The following is a 15,188-nucleotide window of genomic DNA, read 5'->3' on the forward strand; positions in this document are numbered from 1 at the left end:
ACATGATTCAAACAGTTTTAGAAACGCCAGAGTGTTTTCTATCCAAATCTACTAATAATATGCATATCTTATATTCTGGGGATGAGTAGAAGGAAGTTGAAATTGGGCACGCTATTTATCCAAAAGTGAAAATGCTGCCCCCTATCCTAGAGAAGTTTTAAAGAAGGTATTTGTGCCATACTGTTACAGAACATTACAAAAAACAATGGTAAATGTTTCAAATAAAGCTATCTGATTTTTTGTGTGTGTGATGATGTATATTTTGTTTGTGGTTTAATTTCTTTCAAATTAATTTAAGGAATATAAATAATGGACACTGAGGCATTGTGAATAGCTGAAATATTGAGTAATACATGTTTATGCACACACACACACACTGGCAGTGACTCACCAATTTTGTCTCATAATTTAAGGTAGTTGACCAAATTAATTCCACATTAAAACCTTTTCATTTAGATAATTTATTTCCATTATGATTTGAAGACAATAGGTCAGATAACATTGTTACTTCTTGTCCCCTCTGTCCTTTCTTCCCATCATCACCATTCCTCTCCATTTCATTCCTCCGTTTCACCTGTACAAAGAAAAACAGAGCAAGAGAAAAGCACCCGAGAGTCCTCAAGCAAATAGCCATCTGCTCTGTTTATTGAACCAAACAGAGATGCTAGTGACTAACTCAAACAAAAAGATCAAACTGTTGTAACTTCCACTGACCCTGCCCTGAGTACACTGGACCTGATGCAAGACACACCACTTTCTCGTTACTCTCATAAACCTTTGCTCTGTGTTGCAACTGGGAACATAGCGACAGAGAAGAGGGCAGGAGACATCAGCAGACAGGGAATCATATTCTTTAACTGTGAGGAAATGTTCTTGATGCACTCCTCTTTTCCATTGAAAGGCTATCCCACTATTTACTAGCCCTACCTACTACACATGCTGGTAGGTCTACTCTACTGCAGTACTGAGCTATACATTTCCTTAGGCCTATGCTTGTAAGGGAGGTACATTTGCACATCCGTTTTTCTGCATGTGGTAGTGAAGGTGCCCCTAGGCACAGCTCTAGGATTAGTTTATACCTTCCTCAACTTCAAGCCTAGGTGGAAAAATATAAAACTGACCTTAGATCAGTGTCTGAGGGCAACATCTGGACATACTACATCTGCTCAGGCAGACAACCTGAACGACACAGGTGTGCATGGTCACGTGTCTTATAACATTACGCAGGTTTTTTCTTCCCACCTGTTATGTAAGGAAGGGGTGTGGTACCCTACCTCTTCCGTTTACTTCAACGTCGCACAGACAAAAGGAATACACAAACGCGTGTATCAGCATTCAACACTCTTCATACATAGCAGATAGATCAATGTTGGAAGGTTTTGTGGAAGTTAACATGGGTTTTCAGCCACATTGGTTGAAACTTATATTTTTATTGGCCTGCGTCGATCTCTGTCTGTCTCAGAAACATGGTAAGAGAAAGCTTTTTGCCTCTAATTCTCTCGTTATTAGTTTTTTCCCCGATCAGATAGACGTTATGATATTCTTTATTGCTTTGGAAAATGTATTGTGTCGGATTCCCTCGATCTGATTCCTTTGAATGCAGAGTTTGTGAAATACCCCAAAACGTGATGATATTTCCAATGTCGGTGTGGTTATGTAACGGATGTGAAATGGCTAGCTAGTTAGCGGGTACGCGCTAGTAGCGTTTCAATCAGTTACGTCACTTGCTCTGAAACCTATTAGTAGTGTTGCCCCTTGCTCTGCAAGGGCCGTGGCCTTTGTGGAGCGATGGGTAACGATGCTTCGTGGGCGACCGTTGTTGATGTGTGCAGAGGGTCCCTGGTTCGCGCGAGGGGACGTACTAAAGTTATACTGTTACAGTTACAAACCTCAAGACATCAATGAGTGATGTCATCATCCCACATGGCAATGGGCTTGTTCAACATTGCTGCGACAGTGCAGGCGACTGCTTACTGACTTATCTACAAATCACCTTGCATTTTTATTTATTTATTTATTTCACCTTTATTTAATTGAGAACAAGTTCTCATTTACAACTGCGATCTGGCCAAATAAAGCAAAGCAGTGTGACACAAACAACACAGAGTTACACATGGAATAAACAAACGTACTGTTAGTAACATAATAGACAAGTCTATATACAGTGTGTGCAAATGAAGGAAGATTAGGGAGGTAAGGCAATAAATAGGCCGTAGTGGCGAAATAATTGGTGAAATAATAAACACCGGAGTGATAGATGTGCAGAAGATGAATGTGCAAGTAGAGATACTGGGGTGCAATGGAGCAAAAAATAAATAACAATATGGGGATGGGGTAGTTGGGTGGGCTATTTACAGATGGGCTATGTACAGGTGCAGTGATCTCTAAGCTGCTCTGACAGCTGATGCTTAAAGTTAGTGAGGGAGATATAAGTCTCCAGCTTCAGTGATTTCGTTCTAGTCATTGGCAGCAGAGAACTGGAAGGAAAGGCGGCCAAAGGAAGAATTGGCTTTGGGGGTGACCAGTGAAATATACCAGTGGAGCGCGTGCTACGGGTGGGTGTTGCTATGGTGACCAGTGAGCTAAGGCGGAGCTTTACCTAGCAAAGACATAGTTGACCTGGAGCCAGTGGGTTTGGCGACAAATATGAAGCGAGGGCCAGCCAACGAGAGCATACAGGTCGCAGTGGTGTGTAGTATATGAAGTTTTAGTGACAAAACGGATGGCACTGTGATAGACTGCATCCAATTTGCTGAGTACAGTGTTGGAGGTTATTTTGTAAATTACATCGCCGAAGTCAAAGTTCGGTAGGATAGTCAGTTTTACGAGGGTATGTTTGGCACCATGAGTGAAGGATGCTTTGTTGCGAAATAGGAAGCCGAGTCTAGATGTAATTTTGGATTGGAGCTGCTTAACACTTCTTATGGCTGCAATCCCGTTAACGGGATGATATGACAACAGCCAGTGAAAGTGCAGGGCGCCAAATTCAAACAGAAATCTCATAATTAAAATTCCTCAAACATACATGTATCTTATACCATTTTAAAGGTAATCTTGTTGTTAATCCCACGAAAGTGTCCGATTTCAAATAGGCTTTCAGCGGAAGCGCCACAAACAATTATGTTAGGTCACCGCAAAAACACAGACAAACACAGTCATTTTTCCAGCCAAAGACAGGAGTCACAAAAAGCAGAAATAGAGATAAAATGAATCACTAACCATTGATGATCTTCATCAGATGACACTCATAGGACTTCATGTTAAACAATACATATATGTCTTGTTCAATAAAGTTCATATTTATATCCAAAAACCTCAGTTTACATTGGCGGCATGTTCACAAATGCTTCCAAAATATCCGGAGAATTTGCAGAGAGCCACGTCAAATAACATAAATACTCATCATAAACTTTGATGAAAGATACATGTTTTACATAAAATTAAAGATACACTTGTTCTTAATGCAACCGTTGTGTCAGATTTCAAAAAGCTTTACGGCAAAAGCACAATATTCAATCATCTGAGAACAGCGTTCAGCCACAAAAGGAAGTCATACAGTTACCCGCCAAATTGTGCAGTCAACAAAACTCATAAAAAGCATTATAAATCTTCACTTACCTTTGCTGATCTTCGTCGGAATGCACTCCCAGGACTCCCACTTCCACAAGAAATGTTTGTTTTGTTCGGTAATGTCCATCATTTATGTCCAAATAGCTATTTTTGTTAGCGTGTTTGGTAAACAAATCCAAAGTCAGGAAGCGCGTTCACTAAAGCAGACGAAATGTCAAAAAGTTCCATAACAGTCAGTAGAAACATGTCAAACGATGTATTGAATCAATCTTTAGAATGTTTTTAACATAAATCTTCAGTAACAGAGCTCCATCTCATGTGAACGCGCATGGTCAGAGCATGGTCAGGTCATGATAGACCTGACTAATTCCTGTCTCCTTCGGCCCCACTTCACAGTAGAGGCATCAAACAAGGTTCTACAGACTGTTGACGTCTAGTGGAAGCCGTAGGAAGTGCAAACTCATCCATATCCCACTGTGTATTCAATAGGGTCTTGGTTGAAAATCGACCAACCTCAGAATTCCCACTTCCTGTTTGGATTTTTTCTCAGGTTTTTGCCTGCCATATGAGTTCTGTTATAATCACAGACATCATTCAAACAGTTTTAGAAACTTCAGAGTGTTTTCTATCCAATACAAATAATAATATGCATTATCTTAGCAACTGGGACTGAGGAGCAGGCAGTTTACTATGGGCACCTCTCATCCAAGCTACTCAATACTGCCCCTGCAGCCATAAGAAGTTAATGTGAGTCTGGTAGGAGAGTTCACAGTCTACCAGACAGACATCATCAATAACGACTCATTTATTAGTTGTAGATCAGTTAGTCAGTCACAATTTACCCATGATACATCACGGTTTTGATGCTCGAACACGGCCACAGACACACACATTTTCTCAGTCGAGAGTTTTGATAGGGTGTAATTGCAGCTGCAATTCGGGGCGTTCCTGCATGCGGGCATTCCTGCATCGGCAGGAACCCCTCTTTATACACTACATCACCAAGAGTATGTGGACACCTGCTCATCGAACATCTTATTCCAAAATCATGGCATTAATATGGAGTTGGTCACCCTGAACTCATCTGGGAAGGCTTTCCACTCGATGTTGGAACATTGCTCTGGGGATTTGCTTCCATTCAGCCACGAGCATTAGTGAGGTCGGGCACTGATGTTGGGCGATTAGGCCTGACTCGTAGTCAGCGTCCCAAATTCATCCCAAAGGTGTTCGATGGGGTTGAGGTCAGGGCTCTGTGCGGGGCAGTCAAGTTCTTCCACACCGATCTCGACAAACCATTTCTATGGACCTCGCTTTGTGCACGGGGGAAATGTCATACTGAAACAGGAAAGGGCCTTCCACAAACTGTTAAATGTTGGAAGCATAGAATGGTCTAGAATGTCATTGAATGCTGTAGCGCTACGATTTCTCTTCACTGGACCAAAGGGGCCTAGCCCGAACCATGAAAAACAGCCCCAGACATTATTCCTCCTCCACCAAACATTACAGTTGGCACTATGCATTGGGGAGGGTAGCGTTCTCCAGGCATCCGCCAAATACAGATTCGTCTTTCGGACTGCCTGATGGTGAAGCGTGATTCATTACGCCAGAGAACGCGTTTCCACTGCTCCCGTCCAATGGTGGCGCATTGCGCATGGTGATCTTAGGCTTGTGTGCGGCTGCTCGGCCATGGAAACCCACTTCATGAAGCTCCCAACAAACAGTTCTTGTGCTGACATTGCTTCCAGAGGCAGTTTGGAACTCGGTAGTGAGTGTTGCAACCGAGGACGGATGATTTTTGCGCTACGCGCTTCAGCACTCGGCAGCCCCATTCTGTGAGATTGTGTGCCCTACCACTTCGCGGATGAGCCGTTGTTGGTCCTGGACGTTTCCACTTCACAATAACAGCACAGAGTTGACCAGGGCAGCTTTAACAGGCCAGAAATTTGACAAATTGACTTGTTGGAAAGGTGGCATCCTATGACAGTACCAGGTTGAAAGTCACTGAGCTCTGCAGTAAGGCCATTCTGCTGCCAATGTTTGTCTATTGAGATTGCATGGCTGTGTGATCGATTTTATACACCTGTCAACAACTGGTGTGGCTGAAATGGCCGAATCCACTAATTTGAAGGGGTGTCCATACCTTTTTATATATAGGGTACTGTTACGCACGCCTCTAAAAAGAGGGAACGCAACTCCCTGCTGCAACTCAACTCTCCGTGAAGCGAAAGAGGTATGGACTGTAGGTGCGAATAAGGACGACAAAGGCAGAATTTACCGTTTACTAGGATTTATTTCCTTAAACGGTAATATGGGGAAAAGGGGCTGGACGGAACCAAAGCAAAGAAAGTAAATATCAAAGCTCCCCCTCTCCTATCTAACCTGCCTACCCACTTAACTTACCTAACTTAGCACCACCTGGTGCCCTAACCAAAATACAGGGGGTGGTCCGCCCAGGTCTTACCTAGTGTGCCTAGACATTGAATATACTACGGGTATATGTATGCCCTCGGGCCTCTTGCCTAAGCACTCCCTAAGTGCCTTCCCCTTCCCCCCTGGGAACAAATGAAACAGAACAACAAACAATCCACTTCACAACAAAACTGAGAAAACTAACTCAGGTCACTAAAGATGCTCTGAACAAGCAACAAACACAGAACATAGCCAAGCTGCTACCAACAACAACTAACACAGTGCATACTCACAACCAACATGCTATAACCCCTCAGCCATAAACCTCTCTCTCAGCAATGATCTATCCAACATTCAATCTCAGCCTATAATGATATATATCGCTCTCTATCTCTCTCAGGATCATTTCCCTTTTTCTCTCCTGAACAGAACACTGGCTTTATATCTTCAGGTGGCAATGGTGATTAGAGTCAGATGCTTCTTGACGAGGGGGCGGGGTCAGCTCCAATCATCAATTAGCCTGGGGTCGACCAATCAGCTGGTTGGGGAGGCTTCCAGGAAGCCATCTCCTGAAACACACACACTCAAATACAACACAGAAACTGGGGAACGTAACAGGTACTTCTACTTTTAAGCTAGGACTCTGGTACACAGCGACAGCGGGGTCGCTCCAGTACAGTAGGTAGCAGTAATGCACCATATTGTTGGATGCCAAAGGCCAATAAACCCCACAGAAAAAGAGGCGGAGGCAACAACAGTTTCTAGCTAGCTAGGACAATGGTAGATACTGTCCTCTGCCCCAGCCTGTCAGGCACTGTTTCCAGCAGTTCTGTTAACAAGGGTGAGAGCAGGTGTTTAGGAACCAGGGTGCTAGCTAGCTAGTTAGCAAGCTAGGACTTGGTACACAGCAGGCGGGAGAGATAGCTAGCTAGCACACCGGTAAACTGTGTACTTTGCCCCCGCCTGTTTTCCCGCAGTTCTGTTAATGACGGCGAGGGTCAGTGTTGTAGGTGTTCGGCAGGTGTTTAGGACACTGGGTGCTAGCTCGTTAGCTAGCTAGGACTCTGATACACAGCAGGTGGGATAGATAGTTAGCTGGCAATAGCTAGGATACCAGTAGACAGTGTCCTTCGCCCCTGCCTGTTGGGCACTGCTTTCCCACAGTTCTGTTAACAACGGCGAGGGTAGATGTTCTGCAGGCGGGAGCGAAGGACACTGTGTGCTAGCTAGCTAGGAAGACTCCGGCACAAAGCAGACTGGGAGTGACACCGGTAGCTAGCTAGCTAGGACACCGGTTGACTGTCATTCGCCCCCGAAAAACTCAGATGAAGGAACACCATCATATACAATATTGATATTTTTTTACTGAAAATGACCACTTTAAGGAGTATACTACAAAGCAGGATCAATGAATTAGCCAGCTAACCTTGATGACCAGAAATAACTTTTTCTGGTTCATAAAGAAAACAAATACAGTATGTGTTTTTTGGTTGTTGAGTTAAGTAGACATTGCCCACTTATCCTTATTCTCCTTGTTCCTACTTTTTGTTTACCCCTCTGGCGTCTTATTAGTTGATTTCAAATAAATGTTACTTTTGATATAGTTGACATAACAACAATAAAAAAGTAATAATCGAGGCATCTACCTGACAGCGAAGTAAATAAGTCACAAATGTCTATTGTATTCAAATGGCATACATTGTAACCTCATTGTTGGAAGTCCTTAAACAGTCCTGTTTATAATCCCCTTGTTTCTCGCCTCTTTCTCAGAGCGTTTTAATGCTGCAGTTGACGACCAAGGATTCTCAGGGAACGAGACAATGGAGGGGGTGGGGGTCTCCCTGACGGCCCTCATGGTTCTGGACAGTCATCTGACCACGGTGTTCCTCCCCATCGTCTACATAGTGGTGTTTGCTGTGGGGCTGCCCACCAACACCATGGCCATCTGGGTCTTCCTGTTCCGGACCAAGAAGAAGCACCCTGCCACCATCTACATGGCCAACCTGGCTCTGTCTGACCTGCTCTTTGTCATCTGGACGCCTCTGAAGATCGCCTACCACTTCAACGGTAACGACTGGATCTATGGAGAGAGGCTGTGTAAAGTCGTGGTGGGCTTCTTCTATGGGAACATGTACTGCTCCATCCTCTTCATCACCTGTATCAGTGTCCAGCGCTACTGGGCCATCGTTTACCCCCTCTCCCAGGATTGTAGGAACAACCATGTAGCCATCGGTGTCTCGGTCGCAGTCTGGGTGGGGGTCTGGCTGCTGACCACCCCTCTCTACCTCTATGACCAGACAGTCAAGGTGACCAACCTCAACATCACCACCTGCCACGACGTCGTCCGGCCCAGCCAGAATAGCATGGCCGTCGGCTACTTCCTGACCATGGGAACCCTTGGATTTGTAGTTCCCACTGTGGTGTGCGTGGTGGCCTACGTTCTGATGCTCAAGTCCCTGAGGAACTCAATGACGGACAGCAGCATCACCAAGAATCGGCGCAAGGCTGTGGTGCTCATCATTACTGTGCTGGTCATGTTCCTGGTCTGTTTCACCCCCAGTAACATCATGCTGCTTGTGCACTACTCCCTCCTGCTGGCCGGAGTAGTGAACGATGGCTACGGCTTTTACATCACCACCCTGTGTCTGGCCGCCCTCAACAGCTGTGTGGATCCATTCATCTACTACTTCATCTCAGAGGAGTTCAGGGAGCACGTGAAGAACACGCTGAGGTGCCGCAGTGAGAGGACAGTGGCGAGGATGAGGGTCTCGTTCAGCGCTCTTAAGTACTCCAAGAAAAAAAGCACCTACATGTCAGACTCAGGGAACACACAGAGCAGCTCCTGTTAAGGGGGTTGTCATGTGGAGATGGAAGTTGGCTGTACTGATGTTTTTAAAGTACTGGACGGGTGAAAGGGAATAGCTGGTGACCATCTGCCATGTTGCTTTCACCTGACTTGTTTCATCATTATTAATGGAAAAGGTGCCATTTTAAACTGAGATGCAACCACAGACTACTTCATATTATGTGCTTGTGTTACATTGGCTTCTCTTCCCTCATACATGATATTTACATGGAGATTTTGTTTGTTTTATATAGAGGGCAAAATTAGTAAGAGTGATGAGGCAAATTGTTTTTATTCCACGTTACTGATCCATCCTCCACGTTTAGACAATCAGATGTCCATTAAGTTTGTTCCAGCGTGGAGCTCTCCGAAACTGTCAACTTAGTTCTCAGTGCCCTGCACTGACCCTTCACTTCTTTAAGTGAGCCATTCACCTACAGTACATAGTGAAAGTCTACACACCCCTTGCACAGTTATGGCATTTTCTATACCACCTGCTTGACATTTTCAAAGTGAAAGAAAAGGTATAGACAATGTTTGAAAAAAATAAACAAAGATGTCTTGTTTGTATTCACATCCCATAGTTAACACTTAGTGGAAGCACCTTTGGCAGCAATTCCAGCTGAAAGTCATTTTGAATAACATTCTACCTACTCTTAGCTTAACACGAGTCACAAACCCGGATCCGGGATCCCCCCATCAAAAAAGCTGACTAGCATAGCCTAGCCTAACGCGACAGGGATATCATATAATATAATTTTCATGAAATCACATGTCCAAGACACCAAATGAAAGATAAACATCTTGTGAATCCAGCCATCATTTCCGATTTTTAAAATGTTTTACAGCGAAAACACAATATGTATTTCTATTAGCTAACCACAATAGCAAAAGACTCAACCGCATATTTTCACAATTTTTTTACCGCATAGGTAGCTATCACAAATCCGACCAAATAAAGATATAAATAGTCACTAACCAAGAAACAACTTCATCAGATGACAGTCTTATAACAGATTTATTGTATAGCATATGCTTTGTTCGAAAAATGTGCATATTTCAGGTATAAATCATAGTTTTACATTGCAGCCACCATCACAAATCTCACCAAAGCAGCTAGAATAACTACAGAGACCAACGTGAAATACCTAAATACTCATCATAAAACATTTATGAAAAATACATGGTGTACAGCAAATGAAAGACAAACATCTTGTGAATCCAGCCAATATTTCAGATTTTTTAAGTGTTTTACAGCAAAAACACAATATAGCATTATATTAGCTTACTACAATAGCCAACCACACAACCGCATTCATTCAACGCAACGGTAGCGATAGCGAAAAAACCAGCAAAAGATATAAATTTATTCACTAACCTTCACAATCTTCATCAGGTGACAGTCCTATAACATCATATTACACAATACATATATGGTTTGTTCAAAAATGTGCATATTTAGCGGTACAAATCCTGGTTTTACAATGTGAATACGTAGTCAAAATGCAAAAAAATTGTCCGGAGAAATCTTGGAGAGGCACCTAATCTAATCAAATAACTAATCATAAACTTTACTAAAAAATACATGTTGGACAGCAAATGAAAGATACACTAGTTCTTAATGCAACCGCTGTGTTAGATTTTTAAAAATAACTTTAGTATGACATACAGCTTACGTTATAGCGAGACAGCGCCCAAAATCAGGGCGGAAAATACGACTACACATTTTCGACAGAAATACGAAATAACATCATAAATGGTTCCTACTTTTGATGAGCTTCCATCAGAATGTTGTACAAGTTGTCCTTTGTCCAGAATAATCGTTGTTTGGTTGTAGAATGTCCTCTTCACCTGTCGAATTAGCAACCAAAGCTAGCCATGTGGCGCAGGAGTGTCCAACTTCACCATAACGCAAAGAAAAGAAAATGCCGAAAATCGCAATAAACTGATATAAACTGATATAACTCAGTTTAAAATAACTACTTTATGATGTTTTTAACACATATATCAAATAAAATCAGAGCCGGAGATATCTAACGTCTATACAGAAAGCTTTTCAGAACGCAACCTTGGGTCCCTTCTCGCGCCTTCCTGAACAATGAAAAGTCTGGTCACGTCATTCCAAAAGCTCTTGTTCGGCCTCAGATCAAGCTATACACCCCATTCCACCTCTCACTGCCTCGTGACATCTAGTGGAAGGCGTATGCAGTGCATGTAGATCCATAGATTTCAGGCAAATTAATAGGATGGCCTTGGAACAGATTTTTTACCCTTCCTGACAGGAAGTTTGCTGCAAAATGAGTTCTGTTTTACTCACAGATATAATTCAAACGGTTTTAGAAACTAGAGAGTGTTTTCTATCCAATAGTAATAATAATATGCATATTGTACGAGCAAGAATTGAGTACGAGGCAGTTTAATTTGGGAACGATTTTTTACAAAGTGAAAATAGCGCCCCCTATTGACAAAAGTTAACATTATATCCATTGTTTTTGTCAAAATTGCTCAAACTCAGTGCATTTGGTTGGGAATCATTGATGAAGGCAAACAGTCTTTGATTTTCAAGCAGATTTAAGTCAGGATGGAAACTGGACCCCTCTGAAACACTCAACACCTCTTGGAATGCCATTCTGGTGTGTCTTGTTGTTCAAATTTCTGTAATTGTCCCCCTTGACTTTTTCCACATTTTGTTACGTTACAGCCTTATTCTAAAATGTATTAAATAGTTTTTCCCCCTCATCAATCTACACACAATACCCCATAATGACAAAGCAAAAACTGTTTTGTTTTTTTCATTTTTGGGAAGAAAAAAAGAAATATATCAAATTTACCTTTACTCAGTACTTTGTTGAAATCTTCTTGGGTATGACGCTACAAGCTTGGCACACCTGTATTTGGGGAGTTTCTCCCATTCTTCTCTGCATATCCTCTCAAGCTCTGTCAGGTTGGATGGGGAGCATCGCTGCACAGCTATTTTCAGTTCTCTCCAGAGCTGCTCAATCGGGTTCAGGTCCGGGCTCTGGCTGGGCCATTCAAGGACATTCAGAGACTTGTCCCGAAGCCACTCCTGGATTGTTTTGGCTGTGTGTTTAGGGTCGTTGTCCTTTTGGAAGGTGAACCATCGCCCCAGTCTGAGGTCCTGAGTGGTCTGGAGCAGGTTTTCATCAAGGATCTCTCTGTACATTGCTCCGTTCATCTTTCCCTCGATACTGACTAGTCTCCCACAGCATGATGCTGCCACCACCGTGCTTCACCGTAGGGATGGTGCCAGTTTTCCTCCAGACGTGATGCTTGGCATTGAGGCCAAATAGTTTAATCTTGGTTTCATCAGACCCTGAGCATCTTGTTTCTCTTGGTCTGTGAGTCCTTTAGGTGCCTTTTGGCAAACTCCAAGCGGGCTGTCATGTGCCTTTTACTGAGGAGTGGTTTCCGTCTGGCCACTCTACCATAAAGGCCTGATTGGTGGAGTGCTGCAGAGATGGTTGTCCTTCTAGAAGGTTCTCCCATCTCCACAGAGGACCTCTGGAGCTCTGTCAGAGTGACCATCGGGTTCTTGCTCACCTCCCTGACCAAGGCCCTTCTCCACCGACTGCTCAGTTTGGCCGGGGGGCCAGCTCTAGTAAGAGTCTTGTTGGTTCCAAACTTCTTCCATTTCAGAATGATGGAGGCCACTGTGTTCTTGGGGACCTTCAATGCTGCAGACATTTTTTGGTACCCTTCCCCATTTCTGTACCTCGACACAGTCCTGTCTCGGAGCTCTATGGACAATTCCTTCGACCTCATGGCTTGGTTTTTGCTCTGACATGTACTGTCAACTGTGGGACCTTTATATAGACAGGTGTGTAACTTTCCAAATCATGTCCAATCAATTGAATTTACCACAGGTGGACTCCAAACAAGTTGTAGAAACATCTCAAGGATGATCAATGGAAACAGAATGTACCTGAGCTCAATTTTAAGTCTCATGGCAAAAGGTCTGTTTTTTAAATTTTTTATATAAATTGGAAAACATTTCTACAAAACTGTTTTTGCTTTGTCATTATGGGGTATTGTGTGTAGATTGAGGATTTTTTATTTATTTAATACATTTTAGATAACCAAATATGGAAAAGGGAAGGGGTCTAAATACTTTCCGAATGCACTGTGTTTACCTGGGCTTTGCTCCTTTCATTTTTCTTTTGATCTTGACAGACTCCCCAGTATCTGCCGGGGACAAGCATACCCATAATATGATGTTGCCACCACATTACTTGAAAATACAGAGGGTTGGTAGAATCTTATTTAAAATTATTTTCAGCTGTAATTCTGAAGACCTGCACAATCAAGACATCTTCATAATGCATTTTTGTACAGTTCCTATACGTTGTCTTTCACTTTGAAAATGTGGAGCAGGTTGTGTAAATCGGTAGAAAAAAAACTAGAATGTAATCCCTTTTTAGAATTGAGGCAGAACCTTTTGAAAACTGTTCAAGGGATATGTAGACTTTCACTAAGCATTGTAAACCATGAATGTATGATATTTCTATCACCTATGCATATGCTCGTGAAGCTCATCTGATAAATAAAATGTAAATATTGTACATATTACATTTGTCTATAACAGATTGTGTGTAATGTTTTATTTTTCAATAGAAATACATAAAACAAAAATGATTGGCCTTGGCTTTGTCAGCCGAGTGGCATTTAGCAATGGTTCCCTTTCTGTTGTGACATGAGTTTACATAAACAACTACCAAGTAGAAAAGGGGAAATTCTGATCATTATCTTGAATGTACAGTATAGTTTTGTATAGGAGAACTTTCGCCTACACCCTGAGAGATGTTGCAGCCTTAACTAAAATGGCAAAGAGAACCAATACTAGATTGGCATAGCTCTGATTTATTTAGAAATAGGTTTTCTCTCTCCTATAAGATTTGTCTGGGTTATCCTTGGAAAAAACCAAGCAGGTTAGACCTGTGTAAAGTAGTATTCTCAGCCACAAGCATACCTTCCTTCCCCGTTCAGACTCGAGAGGTTGTGAAAGCCAAGGGGAACTACTGTTATGCTTATCAAATCAAAAATCTAATTTTATTGGTTGCATACATTTAGCAGATGTTATTAGTGAAGGAGTACAGATTTGTAAGCAGCATATAAATATGGTGTTTCATACATTGGCATTTTTCCTATTGGCTTACTCACTCCCAAACCATATTACCCAGAGGCATGTGGAAATTAACAGACACTCGAAACCATGTAATATGCGTGAGAGAGTTTCCAAGGAGTGTTCCCAGACATTCATCCATAGCCAGTGACCATGGCACTCCTAAGTCTAGGTTAGCTATGCCCAACTCTAAATATGAAGAATGGACATACACTGAGTCTATGAAACATTAGGAACACCTTCCTAATATTGAGTTGCACCCCCTTTTGCCCTTAGAACAGCCTCAATTTGTCGGGGCATGGACTAGAAGGTGTCAAAAGCGTTCCACAGGGATGCCTTCCCATAGTTGTGCCAAGTTGGCTGGTTGTCCTTTGGGTGGTGGACCATTATTGATACACACAGGAAACTGTTGAGTGTGAAAAACCCAGCAGCGTTGCAGTTCTTGACACACAAACCGGTGCGCCTTGCACGTACTACTATACCCCGTTCAAAGGCACTCTCATCCTTTGTCTTGCCCATTCACCCTCTGAATGGCACACATACACAATCTATGTCTCAATTGTCTCCAGGCTTAAAAATCCTACTTTAACCTGTCTCCTCCCCTTCATCTACACTGATTTAAGTGGATTTAACAGGTGACATCAGTAAGGCATCATACTGTAGCTTTCACCTATATTCACCTGGTCAGTCTATGACATGGAAAGAGCAGATGTTCCTACTGTTTTGTACACTGTGTATGTATATTGTACATTTCCCTTGTTTCAGACCATGCAAGAAGCTGCTGGTCTGATTGACATGGACCAAAGCTGTTTCTGACCTGCACCCGACTACCAAGAAGATACATTTAGGGTAAGAGAAAAAGAGAAAAACTGTAATGGATCATATTCTTTTCTTTCTATTACATCTTAAATCTTTATCTTAAATATATTTCCGTTGAAGTTGGTTTATTGAAGCAGGTTTAAAGTCTCTAAAACCGTTTCTATGAAGTTTGATGGTCTATGAAAAGGGTAAATCCATTTGAATTCAATCCCTTTTTGACCGCATCACTTTTAATTTAAAGAAAACTTTCCATACATGTTTGCCAATGGAAGAAGTGGTCAGAAAGTGACTTTTTGGACCTGAATGCCAAAACAAAAATGGTAATTTCTTGACCTTTAATGTCAATTATCTAAACTCAAACTCTGATATTTTTCATATTTGCGCATGTTGTAGTTGAGACACAAC

General features: G+C 42.4%; 1 protein-coding gene across 1 annotated transcript; it reads left to right on the forward strand.

Annotated features, from left to right (window-relative positions):
- Positions 1–6,756: 6,756 nt before the first annotated feature.
- On the forward strand, positions 6,757–9,509 carry LOC120026238 (proteinase-activated receptor 2-like). Its single transcript, XM_038971060.1, has 2 exons — positions 6,757–6,820; positions 7,750–9,509. The coding sequence occupies exons 1-2, from the start codon at positions 6,757–6,759 to the stop codon at positions 8,826–8,828; spliced, it is 1,143 nt and encodes a 380-aa protein (XP_038826988.1). The 3' UTR covers positions 8,829–9,509.
- Positions 9,510–15,188: the final 5,679 nt, after the last annotated feature.

This window comes from Salvelinus namaycush, chromosome 31 (genome assembly GCF_016432855.1).
Source record: "Salvelinus namaycush isolate Seneca chromosome 31, SaNama_1.0, whole genome shotgun sequence".
Taxonomy (NCBI): Eukaryota; Metazoa; Chordata; class Actinopteri; order Salmoniformes; family Salmonidae; genus Salvelinus; species Salvelinus namaycush.